The sequence below is a fragment of the Oncorhynchus tshawytscha genome, unplaced genomic scaffold, assembly GCF_018296145.1.
Source record: "Oncorhynchus tshawytscha isolate Ot180627B unplaced genomic scaffold, Otsh_v2.0 Un_contig_10255_pilon_pilon, whole genome shotgun sequence".
In the NCBI taxonomy this organism is placed as follows: domain Eukaryota; kingdom Metazoa; phylum Chordata; class Actinopteri; order Salmoniformes; family Salmonidae; genus Oncorhynchus; species Oncorhynchus tshawytscha.
This window is the reverse complement of record NW_024609557.1, coordinates 58,223-73,851: the sequence shown is the minus strand read 5'-3', so window position 1 is coordinate 73,851 and position 15,629 is coordinate 58,223. Positions and strand designations below refer to the sequence as shown.

The following is a 15,629-nucleotide window of genomic DNA, read 5'->3' as shown; positions in this document are numbered from 1 at the left end:
GCTGTCCTCTAGGTATCCTCTAGGTATCTGCTGTCCTCTAGGTATCCTCTAGCTGTCCTCTAGGTATCCTCTAGCTGTCCTCTAGCTGTCCTCTAGGTATCCTCTAGCTGTCCTCTAGCTGTGCCTCTAGGTATCCTCTAGCTGTCCTCTAGCTGTCCTCTAGCTATCCTCTAGTTGTCCTCTAGCTGTCCTCTAGGTATCCTCTAGCTGTCCTCTAGGTATCCTCTAGCTGTCCTCTAGCTGTCCTCTAGGTATCCTCTAGCTATATCCTCTAGCTGCTGTCCTCTAGCTGTCCTCTAGGTATCCTCTAGCTGTCCTCTAGGTATCCTCTAGCTGCCCTCTAGGTATCCTCTAGCTGCCTCTAGGTATCCTCTAGCTGTCCTCTAGGTATCCTCTAGGTATTATCTAGCTGTCCTCTAGCTGTCCTCTAGCTGTCCTCTAGCTGTCCTCTAGGTATCCTATAGCTGTCCTCTAGGTATCCTCTAGCTGTCCTCTAGGTATCCTCTAGCTGTCCTCTAGCTGTCCTCTAGATATCCTCTAGCTATCCTCTAGGTGTCCTCTAGCTGTCCTCTAGCTATCCTCTAGCTGTCCTCTAGCTGTCCTCTAGCTGTCCTCTAGCTATCCTCTAGGTATCCTCTAGCTGTCCTCTAGCTATCCTCTAGCTGTCCTCTAGGTATCCTCTAGCTGTCCTCTAGGTATCCTCTAGCTGTCCTCTAGGTATCCTCTAGGTATTATCTAGCTGTCCTCTAGCTGTCCTCTAGGTATCCTATAGCTGTCCTCTAGGTATCCTCTAGCTGTCCTCTAGGTATCCTCTAGCTGTGTCCTCTAGCTGTCCTCTAGGTATCCTCTAGCTGTCCTCTAGGTATCCTCTAGCTGTCCTCTAGGTATCCTCTAGCTGTCCTCTAGCTGTCCTCTAGTCCTCTAGTATCCTCTAGCTGTCCTCTAGGTATCCTCTAGCTGTCCTCTAGGTATCCTCTAGATGTCCTCTAGGTATCCTCTAGCTGTCCTCGAAGGTATCCTCTAGGTATCCTATCTAGCTGTCCTCTAGCTGTCCTCTAGCTGTCCTCTAGGTATCCTCTAGCTGTCCTCTAGGTATCCTCTAGCTGTCCTCTAGCTGTCCTCTTATCCTCTAGTATCCCCTAGCTGTCCTCTAGGTATCCTCTAGGTATCCTCTAGCTGTCCTCTAGGTATCCTATAGCTGTCCTCTAGCTGTCCTCTAGCTGTCCTCTAGGTATCCTCTAGCTGTCCTCTAGGTATCCTCTAGGTATCATCTAAGTATCCTCTAGGTGTCCTCTAGCTATCCTCTTGGTGTCCTCTAGCTATCCTCTAGCTATCCTCTAGGTGTCCTCTAGCTATCCTCTAGCTGTCCTCTAGCTATCCTCTAGCTATCCTCTAGCTATTCTCCAGCTGTCCTCTAGGTATCCTCTAGCTGTCCTCTAGCTATCCTCTAGCTGTCCTCTAGCTGTCCTCTAGCTGTCCTCTAGGTATCCTCTAGCTGTCCTCTAGGTATCCTCTAGCTGTCCCTCTAGGTATCCTCTAGCTGTCCTCTAGCTGTCCTCTAGGTATCCTCTAGCTGTCCTCTAGCTGTCCTCTAGCTATCCTATAGCTATCCTCTAGGTATCCTCTAGTCTGTCCTCTAGGTATCCTCTAGCTGTCCTCTAGGTATCCTCTAGGTATTATCTAGCTGTCCTCTAGCTGTCCTCTAGGTATCCTCTAGCTGTCCTCTAGGTATCCTCTAGCTGTCCTCGAGGTATCCTCTAGCTGTCCTCTAGCTGTCCCCTAGGTATCCTCTAGGTATCCTCTAGCTGTCCTCTAGGTATCCTATAGCTGTCCTCTAGCTGTCCTCTAGGTATCCTCTAGCTGTCCTCTAGGTATCCTCTAGCTGTCCTCTAGGTATCCTCTAGCTGTCCTCTAGGTATCCTCTAGCTGTCCTCTAGCTGTCCTCTAGGTATCCTCTAGCTGTCCTCTAGCTGTCCTCTAGGTATCCTCTAGCTGTCCTCTAGCTGTCCTCTAGGTATCCTCTAGTCCTATCCTCTAGCTGTCCTCTAGGTATCCTCTAGGTATCCTCTAGCTGTCCTCTAGCCTGTCCTCTAGGTATCCTCTAGCTGTCCTCTAGGTATCCTCTAGCTGTCCTCTAGCTGTCCTCTAGGTATCCTCTAGCTGTCCTCTAGGTATCCTCTAGCTGTCCTCTAGGTATCCTCTAGCTGTCCTCTAGATATCCTCTAGCTGTCCTCTAGATATCCTCTAGCTGTCCTCTAGCTGTCCTCTAGCTGTCCTCTAGATATCCTCTAGCTGTCCTCGAAGGTATCCTCTAGGTATTATCTAGCTGTCCTCTAGCTGTCCTCTAGCTGTCCTCTAGCTCCTCTAGGTATCCTCTAGCTGTCCTCTAGCTGTCCTCTAGGTATCCTCTAGCTGTCCTCTAGGTATCCTCTAGCTGTCCTCTAGCTGTCCTCTAGTATCCTCTAGCTGTCCTCTAGGTATCCTCTAGCTGTCCTCTAGGTATCCTCTAGCTGTCCTCTAGCTGTCCTCTAGCTGTCCTCGAAGGTATCCTCTAGGTATCCTATCTAGCTGTCCTCTAGCTGTCCTCTAGCTGTCCTCTAGGTATCCTCTAGCTGTCCTCTAGGTATCCTCTAGGTATCCTCTAGCTGTCCTCTAGCTGTCCTCTAGGTATCCTCTAGCTGTCCTCTAGGTATCCTCTAGCTGTCCTCTAGCTGTCCTCTAGGTATCCTCTAGCTGTCCTCTAGGTATCCTCTAGCTGTCCTCTAGGTATCCTCTAGGTATCCTCTAGAGCTGTCCTCTAGGTATCCTCTAGCTGTCCTCGAAGGTATCCTCTAGGTATTATCTAGCTGTCCTCTAGCTGTCCTCTAGCTGTCCTCTAGCTGTCCTCTAGGTATCCTCTAGCTGTCCTCGAGGTATCCTCTAGCTGTCCTCTAGCTGTCCTCTTGTTATCCCCTAGCTGTCCCCTAGGTATCCTCTAGGTATCCTCTAGCTGTCCTCTAGGTATCCTATAGCTGTCCTCTAGGTATCCTCTAGCTGTCCTCTAGGTATCCTCTAGCTGTCCCCTAGGTATCCTCTAGCTGTCCTCTAGATATCCTCATCCTGTCCTCTAGGTATCCTCTAGCTGTCCTCTAGGTATCCTCTAGCTGTCCTCGAAGGTATCCTCTAGGTATTATCTAGCTGTCCTCTAGCTGTCCTCTAGGTATCCTCTAGCTGTGCTCTAGCTGTCCTCTTGGTATCCTCTAGCTGTCCCCTAGGTATCCTCTAGGTATCCTCTAGCTGTCCTCTAGGTATCCTCTAGCTGTCCTCTAGCTGTCCTCTAGGTATCCTCTAGCTCTCCTCTAGGTATCCTCTAGCTGTCCTCTAGCTGTCCTCTAGGTATCCTCTAGCTGTCCTCTAGCTGTCCTCTAGCTGTCCTCTAGGTATCCTCTAGCTGTCCTCTAGCTGTCCTCTAGCTGTCCTCTAGCTGTCCTCTAGGTGTCCTCTAGGTGTCCTCTAGCTGTCCTCTAGGTATCCTCTAGCTGTCCTCTAGGTACTTTCCCCAGTCCAGCTCTCTAACATCAGTGCAGATTAAGGAAAGGAGTTGAATCAGAAGAAGAGACAAAACGCGTGTGTCTCAAATGTAACCCTTTTCACTTCATAGTGCCCTACTTTTGACCCTGAACTTTAACCCTGGTCAAAAGTTGTGCACTATGAATAAAGGTCCCATTTGGAACGCAGACAATACTGTATGTCTAGGCTGTTGACATGCACCTAGAGGGGGATTGACATATATAGATAATAAACCCAGTCATAATTGAAGAGGTTCATCCACAGGAGGATAAAACAGAGTAGTGCAGGAGGATAAAACAGAGCGGTACAGGAGGATAAAACAGAGCGGTACAGGAGGATAAAACAGAGCGGTACAGGAGGATAAAACCAGAGTGGTACAGGAGGATAAAACAGAGCGGTACAGGAGGATAAAACAGAGCGGTACAGGAGGATAAAACCAGAGCGGTACAGGAGGATAAAACCAGAGCAGTACAGGAGGATAAAACCAGAGCGGTACAGGAGGATAAAACCAGAGCGGTACAGGAGGATAAAACCAGAGCGGTACAGGAGGATAAAACAGAGTGGTACAGGAGGATTAAACCAGAGCGGTACAAGATTATAAAACCAGAGCGGTACAGGAGGATAAAACCAGAGCGGTACAGGAGGATAAAACCAGAGTGGTACAGGAGGATAAAACCAGAGCGGTACAGGAGGATAAAACCAGAGCGGTACAGGAGGATAAAACCAGAGTGGTACAGGAGGATAAACCAGAGCGGTACAGGATTATAAAACCAGAGCGGTACAGGAGGAAAAAACAGAGTGGTACAGGAGGATAAAACAGAGTGGTACAGGAGGATAAAACCAGAGCGGTACAGGAGGATAAAACAGAGTGGTACAGGAGGATAAAACCAGAGTGGTACAGGAGGATAAAACAGAGTGGTACAGGAGGATAAAACAGAGTGGTACAGGAGGATAAAACAGAGTGGTACAGGAGGATAAAACCAGAGCGGTACAGGAGGATAAAACAGAGTGGTACAGGAGGATAAAACCAGAGCGGTACAGGAGGATAAAACCAGAGTGGTACAGGAGGATAAAACCAGAGCGGTACAGGAGGATAAAACAGAGTGGTACAGGAGGATAAAACCAGAGCGGTACAGGAGGATAAAACCAGAGTGGTACAGGAGGATAAAACCAGAGCGGTACAGGAGGATAAAACCAGAGTGGTACAGGAGGATAAAACCAGAGCGGTACAGGAGGATAAAACCAGAGCGGTACAGGAGGATAAAACCAGAGCGGTACAGGAGGATAAAACAGAGTGGTACAGGAGGATAAAACAGAGTGGTACAGGAGGATAAAACAGAGTGGTACAGGAGGATAAAACCAGAGCGGTACAGGAGGATAAAACAGAGTGGTACAGGAGGAAAGAGGAGAACAGGGGATTTTACACAGAAGGAAAGAGGATGAAGAGAGGACAGGAACTCCGTTTCGAAGGTTTCTTATAACACAACTGAAAAGGGAAGTAGTCATTTACTCCACTTCAAATATAAACCAGTTTCCCTCCGGTGCATGATCACATGGGGTATGGCCCAAATGGCACGCTATTCACTATATAGTGCACTCATTTTGAACGGCCAAAAGTAGTGTACTATATAGGGAATGGGGTGCCATTTCGGACTCGGCCATACTGTATAGACACCTGAAACATATGTGAAGTTAGGTACATCACAGGCACTTTTGACAGGGCACATACAGGGCTCTGGTCAAAAGTAGTGCACTATAGAGGGAATAAGGTGCCATCTGGGACACAGCCTTTGTATTTCAACAGTATCACTGTATTGTTAGTCAGCTGTGTTGTCATGGTTCCTAGCTCAGGTGTTTTGAGTGGCCTACATTTGATGTTGTTTTTTTTGTAAGGAATTTATTCAATCAATGATTTTGAAAAAGTTTAATTATAGTCAAATTATAATGAGAATAAATTGATTGTAATTGTTTTTTACTGTTATGAAGTTGTTTTCTGAGTATAAAGCTGGTTTTGTGCCTCTTGATGTGGGTGTTCTGTTATCAAAGACCAACTAATATCACCATGGAAACTTAGTTCATAAAAGTGAACACCTTATATGCTTAGTTAAATAAAAAGTCACTCCTACACTGTAAGTAAGCCGGAAAGACATCATTAACAAAAACATTCACTTATTTTATAAGACTTGATCTTTATTTGGATCCCCGTGAGCTGACTCCATGACAACAGCTAAATGTGTATACAGGCATACAGTCAACACACACACATACATTTAAAGGTACACCGTGAGTGTAGAATGCATTTATTTATTTTGACTCAAATTTTGGTTTGAGAGGTGACTATGTTTCATATACACATATGGTATTATATGAATAGATGTTTCCTTGTTAAACCACACAGCCCTTAGTAGGCGAGTAATAAAAGCTTTAAGTCATGGGCGTGGGGAGGTATGCCCTTTGTGTGTGCTCCAATGAGGTCATTCCTGGACTACTTCTGTCCATTGAGTTAAGGCAGTGTTTCCCAGCCCTCTCCTTGGGCCTCCCCAGACGTTTCACATTTTTTTTTTTTAACCTTAAATTGTCACACCTGGTTCAATTAGTCAAAGGCTTGACGATTAGTTGACGAATTCAATCATGCGTGCCAGTTTAAGGTTAAAACGAAAATGTGAAATGTCTGGGGGAGCCCAAGGAGATGGTTGGGAAATTCTGATTTAAGGGACCTCTTTTGGCTCAAGAGCACCCCCCAGAGGCAAAAAGGATGTATAGTACAATAGATGTTGAGTACAGATGTACAGTATAATACAAGTATATATTATATGTAGTAGATGTATTGTAGATATGTGTATGAAGACATTTAGATGTATCTATATAAAGACATACATATAGTACAGTATATAGTAGATGTGTGTATGAAGACATATAGTACAGTATATAGTAGTACAGTATATAGTAGATGTGTGTATGAAGACATATAGTACAGTATATAGTATATAGTAGTACAGTATATAGTAGATGTGTGTATGAAGACATATAGTACAGTATATAGTAGATGTGTGTATGAAGACATATAGTACAGTATATAGTAGATATGTGTATGAAGACATATAGTACAGTATATAGTAGATGTGTGTATGAAGACATATAGTACAGTATATAGTAGATGTGTGTATGAAGACATATAGTACAGTATATAGTAGATGTGTGTATGAAGACATATAGTACAGTGTATAGTAGATGTGTGTATGAAGACATATAGTACAGTATATAGTATATAGTAGTACAGTATATAGTAGATGTGTGTATGAAGACATATAGTACAGTATATAGTATATAGTAGTACAGTATATAGTAGATGTGTGTATGAAGACATATAGTACAGTATATAGTATATAGTAGTACAGTATATGGTAGATGTGTGCATGAAGACATATAGTACAGTATATAGTAGATGTGTGTATGAAGACATATAGTACAGCTCCGTTTTTGTGTTCTTTTCATTTTGTTTTCTCTCAAATTCATCAAACGCTTATTTTCTACATCGTCATGCCAACCTATTGTTGATGTAGCCATTTTAATAAAGGGGAAAAGACGCAACGTCATAGTCATGGTATACGGTCTCACATACACACGGCTGAATGCTGTTTTAGCCAATCAGCATCCAGTATCCAAACTACCCAGTGTATAGTACGGTATATAGTGAATGTGTACAAACATATACTACCCAAGAAGAACACAGGACCCAGGTCTGAGTTGAGCATGAGTTTATTGGTCAGTGATGATCTCCCTCCTCCTCCTCTCTCACCACTACTGTCTATTGCTGTTATTGGTGCTGGTGAACCAAAGTCCCTGATATATATCTGTGATATATATACTACAACCTGCAAGACTGTTATTACACTATAACGGTCCTCTATAACGTGTTACAGTGATGACTCAACTCGTCTCACGTTGCTGTTGACGTTACGGCACTGATATACGAGTCGCCTCTCGTAGGAATAATACCCTGTTGTGTTATCAACAGGAGGATCTGAGGACGTCCGTGACGGAGTTGAGATGTGTTAGTAGAAACTGTGGGATGGTTCTGACTGACTGTGTATGTGTTGGCCGTGCTGTGACAAGGCCCCAGTAGACCCAGCCCTAGGCCGAAGCCTGGGGCTCTGTTAGGGGTACGGTCCGCTCTGGGCCCGGTTAGTGCTGGATACGGCGGATAGACTGGATCTGGGGGGTCTGGCAGTGGGAGCCCCAGTTCTTCCAGTGTTGGTAATCTCCACTGTGTCTCTCACACTCCATGATGTACTGCTGGCCCCTGTAGCCGGGGAACTGGTAGCACACAAAGCTGTGGGGATGGAGGGAGAGAGGAGAGAGGGAGCAGAGGGGGGGAGAGAGATGGAGCGGGGAAGGGAGGGAGCGGAGGGAGAGAGGAGAAAGGGAGCGGAGGGGGGGAGGGAGGAGGGAGGGGGAGCGGGGGGAGGGGGGGGAGAGAGACGGAGCGGGGAAGGGAGGAAGCGGAGGGAGAGAGGAGAGAGGGAGCGGAGGGGGAAGGGAGGGATGGAGGGAGAGAGGAGAGAGGGAGCGGAGGGGGTGGGGAGGAGAGAGACGGAGTGGGGAAGGGAGGGAGCGGAGGGAGAGAGGAGAGAGGGAGCGGGAGGGGAGGGGGAAGGGAGGGATGGAGGGAGAGAGAGGAGAGAGGGAGCGGAGGGGAGGGAGGGAGAGAGGAGAGAGGGAGGGAGGGGGAGGGGGAAGGGAGGGATGGAGGAGAGAGAGAGAGGGAGCGGAGGGGGGGAAGGGAGGGATGGAGGGAGAGAGGGAGCGGAGGGGGAGGGATGGAGGGAGGGAGAGAGAGAGAGGGTGATAGGTGGGGTGCAGAGGGAGGGAGAGACATGTTTGGCTTAGAGTGGAGTTTCGCTTGACATTGAATAGAATTGTCACACAATGTTTTGCTTTAATTGTTTCACTATAGCAAGATTGGAGTGTGTTTGTGTCAGTGGAGGCTGCTGAGGGGAGGACGTCTCATAATAACGGCTGTATCAGAGCAAATGGAATGGCATCAAACACATAGAAACCACGTGGTTGATACCATTACACTTACTTCGATCCAGCAGTCACCACAAGCCCCCCCCAAATAAGATACCACCAACCTCCTGAGGTTTGTGCCATTGTGTTTTTGTACAGTATCTAATTAGTGAGTGTGTGCTTGTGTTTAATGTTGACTTACGCGCCACACTGAATGTGCATGGATCCGACCTCGGGCATGCACCAGCCCATGGCCCTCAGAGAGGGGTAATCATCACACAGCTCAGCGCTGCGACCCATGAAGTTCTCTTTCTCAAAGATCTGCATACGACTGCTCTGGTGGGACTGGGAGGGGAAGGAGGAGAGAGGATAGAGGGGGGGGGTGGAGCGAGGATACAGGGAGAGCGAGGATAGAGGGGGAGAGAGGATTAGAGGGAGAGAGAGGATAGAGGGGGAGAGAGGATAGAGGGGGAAGGAGAGGATAGAGGGAGAGAGAGGATAGAGGGGGAAGAGGATAGAGGGGAGGGATAGAGGGAGAGAGAGGATAGAGGGAGAGAGGATAGAGGGGGAAGAGGAGGAGAGGATAGAGGGAAGAGAGGATAGAGGAAGAGAGGATAGAGGAAGAGAGGATAGAGGAAGAGAGGATAGAGGAGAGAGAGGATAGAGAGAGGAGAGGAAGAGAGGATAGAGGGAGAGAGAGGATAGAGGAGAGAGGATAGAGGATAGAGGAGAGAGAGATAGAGGAAGAGAGAGGATAGAGGGAGAGAGGATAGAGGGAGAGAGAGGATAGAGGGAGAGAGAGGATAGAGGAGAGAGAGGATAGAGGGAGAGAGAGGAGGATAGAGGGAGAGAAGAGAGGATAGAGGAAGAGAGGATAGAGGAAGAGAGATAGAGGAGGAGAGAGAGGATAGAGGAAGAGAGGATAGAGGAAGAGAGGATAGATAGAGGAAGAGAGGGATAGAGGAAGAGAGAGGATAGAGGAAGAGGATAGAGGAAGAGAGAGAGGATAGAGGAAGAGAGGATAGAGGAGAGAGAGGATAGAGGGAGAGAGAGGATAGAGGAAGAGAGGATAGAGGGGGAAGAGAGGATAGAGGAAGAGAGGATAGAGGGAGAGAGAGGATAGAGGGAGAGAGGGATAGAGGAAGAGAGGATAGAGGAGAGAGGATAGAGGGATAGAGGAAGAGAGGATAGAGGAAGAGAGGATAGAGGAAGAGGATAGAGGATAGAGGAGAGAGAGGATAGAGGAAGAGGGAGAGATAGAGGGAGAGAGGATAGAGGGAGAGAGAGGATAGAGGGAGAGAGAGGATAGAGGAAGAGAGGATAGAGGAAGAGAGGATAGAGGGAGGAGGAGAGAGAGAGGATAGAGGGAGAGAGAGGATAGAGGGAGAGGATAGAGGGAGAGAGAGGATAGAGGAGAGAGAGGGATAGAGGAGAGAGGATAGAGGAAGAGAGATAGAGGGAGAGAGAGGATAGAGGGAAGAGAGGATAGAGGAAGAGAGGATAGAGGAAGAGAGATAGAGAGGAGGACTAGAGGGAGAGAGAGGATAGAGGGAGAGAGGGAAAGAGAACATAGAGGGATAGAGAGATAGAGGGAGAGAAAGACAAACATAGAGAGGGAGGGAGAGATAGAATACTGAGGATAGAGGATAGAGGGAAGAGAGGATAGAGGGAGAGAGAGGATAGAGGGAGGAGAGAGGATAGAGGAGAGAGAGAGGATAGAGGGAGAGAGAGGATAGAGGGAGAGAGAGGATAGAGGGAGAGAGGATAGAGGAAGAGAGGATAGAGGGAGAGAGAGGATAGAGGGATAGAGGGATAGAGGAAGAGAGGATAGAGGGATAGAGAGAGAGGATAGAGGGAGAGAGAGGATAGAGGAAGAGAGAGAGGATAGAGGAAGAGAGGATAGAGGGAGAGAGAGGATAGAGGGAGAGAGGATAGAGGAAGAGAGATAGAGGATAGAGGTCTTAGAGGATAGAGGGGAGAGAGAGATAGAGGAAGAGAGAGGATAGAGGGACAGAGAGGATAGAGGGATAGAGGAGAGAGGATAGAGGAAGAGGATAGAGGATAGAGGAAGAGAGGATAGAGGAAGAGAGGATAGAGGAAGAGAGAATAGAGACCACTGAGGGAGAGATAGAGGAAGAGAAGGATAGAGATAGAGGGAGAGAGAGGATAGAGGAGGAGGATAGTGGAGCAGGGAGAGACAGGATAGTGGGAGTGGAAGAGAGAAGGGAGAGAGAGTGGGAGGGATAAACACGATAGGACACAATCTCAGTTAGTTTCCTTTTGCTTTCTCATACAGACTGACACATACAGTACTCTTCTATAAACACTAACATAGAATACTGACCACTGTCTTCTATAAACACAAACATAGAATACTGTCTTCTATAAACACTAACATAGAATACTGTCTTCTATAAACACTAACATAGAATACTGTCTTCTATAAACACTAACATAGAATACTGTCTTCTATAAACACTAACATAGAATACTGTCTTCTATAAACACTAACATAGAATACTGTCTTCTATAAACACTAACATAGAATACTGTCTTCTATAAACACTAACATAGAATACTGACCACTGTCTTCTATAAACACTAACATAGAATACTGTCTTCTATAAACACTAACATAGAATACTGACCACTGTCTTCTATAAACACTAACATAGAATACTGTCTTCTATAAACACTAACATAGAATACTGACCACTGTCTTCTATAAACACAAACATAGAATACTGTCTTCTATAAACACTAACATAGAATACTGTCTTCTATAAACACTAACATAGAATACTGACCACTGTCTTCTATAAACACTAACATAGATTACTGTCTTCTATAAACACTAACATAGAATACTGTCTTCTATAAACACTAACATAACATAGAATACTGTCTTCTATAAACACTAACATAGAATACTGACCACTGTCTTCTATAAACACTAACATAGAATACTGACCACTGTCTTCTATAAACACTAACATAGAATACTGACACTCTTTCCCACGCTCTCTATGTATCCATCTCTCACTGTATTTCTAAACACTAACATCCCACACTTCACAAACACAACATAGAATACTGTCTTCTATAAACACTACACACACACACATACTGACACTGTCTTCTACACAACACACACTAACATAGAATACTGTCTTCTATAAACACTAACACACACACAGTCCTCACAGCGCAGTAGAATACTGACCACTGTCTTCTATAAACATGACATAGCGCTCCACGTGGTAGGACAGGGAGCCTAACTAGAATACTGCGTCCCAGTGGGGGTACTCTCTTCTCTAAACACAGGATGAACTGCTGGCCCTGGAAGTCATGATGCTCTATGTAGCCCACCCAGCTACAGGGGTAGGGAGAGAGACTGTTACTGACTAGTTACATTTCAGAGACACACACAAGAGGACAGAGAGGGAGGAGAGAGTTACTGATATGTTACATTCAGAGATAGAAGAGGACAGATAGATGGGACTAGTTACATTCAGAGGAGGACAGAGGGACATGAGAGCTGACCACATTCAGAGATAGAAGAGGACAGAGAGGGAGTAGAGCGACTAGTTAGTAGAAGAGGACAGAGAGGGAGGAGAGAGAGTTACTGATATGTTACTCCTCTCAGAGATGAACACAGCTGGCCCTGGAAGTCATGATGCTCAGAGATACCCAGCTACAGGGGTAGGGAGAGAGAGTTACTGACTAGTTACATTCAGAGATAGAAGAGGACAGAGAGGGAGGAGAGAGTTACTGACTAGTTACATTCAGAGATAGAAGAGGACAGAGAGGGAGGAGAGAGTTACTGATATGTTACATTCAGAGATAGAAGAGGACAGAGAGGGAGGAGAGAGTTACTGATATGTTACATTCAGAGATAGAAGAGGACAGAGAGGGAGGAGAGAGTTACTGATATGTTACATTCAGAGATAGAAGAGGACAGAGAGGGAGAGAGAGTTACTGTTACATAGAGATTACATTCAGAGATAGTTACATTCAGAGATAGAAGAGGACAGAGAGGGAGGAGAGAGTTACTGACTAGTTACATTCAGAGATAGAAGAGGACAGAGAGGGAGGAGAGAGTTACTGACTAGTTACATTCAGAGATAGAAGAGAATAGAGAGGGAGGAGAGAGAGTTACTGATATGTTACATTCAGAGATAGAAGAGGACAGAGAGGAGGAGAGAGTTACTGACATATTGCATTTCATTCAATGAGAGAAGGGGACAGATTAAAATACAATGAGAAAGAGCAGGACAGAGGGACAACACCCCACCCTGGTGGTCAATGGTTGACCATGCATGACAACAGGCTACAGCACAGAGAATCATACCCCCACCCACACAGACAAAAACCAAACACAGATACCCCCACTCACGCTCCACCAACACACACACACACACACACACGGATACCTCCACTCACACACACAGCCTCCACAGACAACCAGGGTTGTAAGAGACTCACGCTCCACCAACACACACACACACCGATACCTCCACTCACACACACAGCCTCCACAGACAACCAGGGTTGTAAGAGACTCACGCTCCACCAACACACACACACACACACGGATACCTCCACTCACACACACAGCCTCCACAGACAATCAGGGTTGTAAGAGACTCACGCTCCACTCTCCACTCTGATAGAACGGATGTTGTCCAGACCACAGTTCTGGATGTTACAGCACTCAGAGGTGAACTCCTGGCACTTGCCCTGGAAGTGCTCCTGCTCAAACACAGTCACCTACAGCGACAGATAGATATTAGTGTGTTTGTGTAAATCATATAATCGATTATTTAAATATGTGTATGTGTGAGATCACCTTGAAAAAAGGGGCCATACCCATGCCAGGGAAAAACATGGGGAGGTCATGTGGGTTTTAGTAGCTCTATTCATGTCTATAGAGAGAGGGGGAGGGGAGAGAGAGAGGGGAGAGAGAGGGGGAGAGAGAGGGGGGAGAGGGGAGAGGGGGAGAGAGGTGGCATGAGAGGGAAGTTTCATCATTTAAACTAGGATAGATTACAATTCAATGTATTAAAATCCTTTAATATTGTTTAAGCATTCCCAGTAATCTATGAAATATGTTAATGATGATGTCTGGAAATGTCCTCATGTTCGAGATGTCACTCGGATATTATTTCCATTCTGATGGAACCAATTTATGGAACCACAAACAACTAACATTACTGCCATCATCCACAAACTCTAATCAAAGGTCATGGTAGCCTAGTATAGCATATCCCCAAAGATGTTGTGACAATCCTTACAAAAAGTTTTTTTTTTAAATGTAAAAGTTAAAAACTGGTTAAAACCATTTTATAAAACATACTGTAACATAAGCCAACACAAAATCCAATAATTTAACGTTATCAATTTCTAATAACAGCCTATATTTATTCCATCACCAACAACGAACCCTATTTGGACTAGGCCTACAATTACATTTAATATTTTTATAAATATAGGCTAAGAAATACTTCTCAAAATGTTTATCCAATTATGAGTGTTACGCGGGTGGATAGCCTAGGCCTAAATCTGTTCTGTTGAAACACCATGGGCTATTCGGTTCAACCAGGACCGGGGGCTTACCTGGTTCGTCTCCTCTCCTCTCTCACGCGCCAATCCTTTTACATAGAGTTTTGTGAGAATCTGGCTCTTCTGTTTTATACCGCAGTCCACGGTGGCCCGCGTGTCTCCACTGGCGACAACGTGCGTGCGTGTGCGCGTTTCATCATGTCTGTGTGAGTGAGGTGTAAGTGAGTTGGGGGTAAAGTTAGCACGCCCGTGCGCGTGTTTCTATTTCGGCACCCCTCTATGTATCCGTGCGTAAATGTGTCCTATGGTGCGCGCGGCCGTGTGAGCAATACACGAGTCCGTCCCCCCCCCCTCTCCCTCTCTCCCTTTATTTGTTTCCTATGCGGTCGGGTGTGCGCCTTGTTGACTCAGCAGATAATATAGTACCGGTTGAATGCATGGTGGGACAGTGATGTTCGCGGTCCGTTCAGAGTGAATGGGGGGGCCCAGTGTTGGGCCGAATGCCGTTATATTCGTATAGGTCAGCAGTGCCATCGTATAGCATTAACAATGGCCGGGCTGTAGGTAGAGCGTTAACAATGACCTGGCTGTAGGTAGAGAATGACAAGAATTTACCTCTCCTGTGCTGTGGTCAGACCACTGTGTGCTTTTAGAGGAAAACATTTAGGAAAATGATGGAAACTAGAAATTAGTGTCAAAGAGTGTGACTTCAGTTAAATGTAGAGATAATGTTATGAAATAGCTGCCTTGCCTATCACAATGACTTCAATCAAATTAGATGTTAGTATTGATATAGCCTAATATACTAACCCTAGTTATATAGCCTATTCTATAGAAGCAAAAGGTCAAGTCACAGCCATACATTTTTAAAAGTGAGCTAAAATTGTAGTAGGTTCCAGCAGTAGGCTAGGCTATACTAGAGATGTTAGGCCAATACATGATGTTCTGTTTATCCAAGCCCATAGTACTGGTGAGTTCACACGGTTGTCATGGTGGCCCCCCCTCCACACACACACACACAGTTCCTGATGACCTCATTTAACCCTTGACCTCTGAGCTAGAACATTTGAGGAGGTTATGGCAGGCTGGTTCCATACAAACTTCATATTTGGTATATTGCATGTGCAACAATATTATTTGAACAGTGAGGTTGCAGATTTTAGACTAAGAACATTAAGGTAGGAATTCCACATTTACATACCAGAGAGGCTATTTTTAAATCATATTGATGCAGGCCGCAAATTGATGACTGAAATGTCAAGATTTTAATAGTGGTCGAGAGGAGAGAGCCGAGCCTCGAGCCTATTTCTTTCCAAATGGTGCAGATAGAAATGTCTTGTAACTGACATGATTCCTATATGAATGAGTAGCATGTATATTCTACATGATATATTTCTATCTGAACGTGCTGTAGTGGGGCATCCCACTTAGATGTTGCAGATGAAAATGCCTTTCATAGAGCTGTTGTGATTCCTTAATCAAATCAAATCAAATTGTATTTTATTAGT

The 15,629-nt window shown here is 45.6% G+C and overlaps 1 protein-coding gene and 1 long non-coding RNA gene across 2 annotated transcripts; both read right to left on the bottom strand.

Moving 5' to 3' along the window:
* Positions 1-7,292: 7,292 nt before the first annotated feature.
* LOC121845147 (beta-crystallin A1-like) lies at positions 7,293-11,909 on the bottom strand. The gene is made up of 4 exons (XM_042315892.1): positions 11,898-11,909; positions 11,764-11,784; positions 8,762-8,904; positions 7,293-7,882 (listed from the first exon to the last, which is right to left on the bottom strand). Exons 1-4 carry the CDS (start codon positions 11,907-11,909, stop codon positions 7,735-7,737), a joined length of 324 nt encoding a protein of 107 aa, XP_042171826.1. The 3' UTR covers positions 7,293-7,734.
* Positions 11,910-11,921: 12 nt separating this feature from the next.
* On the bottom strand, positions 11,922-14,432 carry LOC121845149. The gene is made up of 4 exons (XR_006082403.1): positions 14,176-14,432; positions 13,409-13,484; positions 13,211-13,329; positions 11,922-11,932 (listed from the first exon to the last, which is right to left on the bottom strand). It is a non-coding gene; the product is annotated as an uncharacterized LOC121845149 (long non-coding RNA).
* Positions 14,433-15,629: the final 1,197 nt, after the last annotated feature.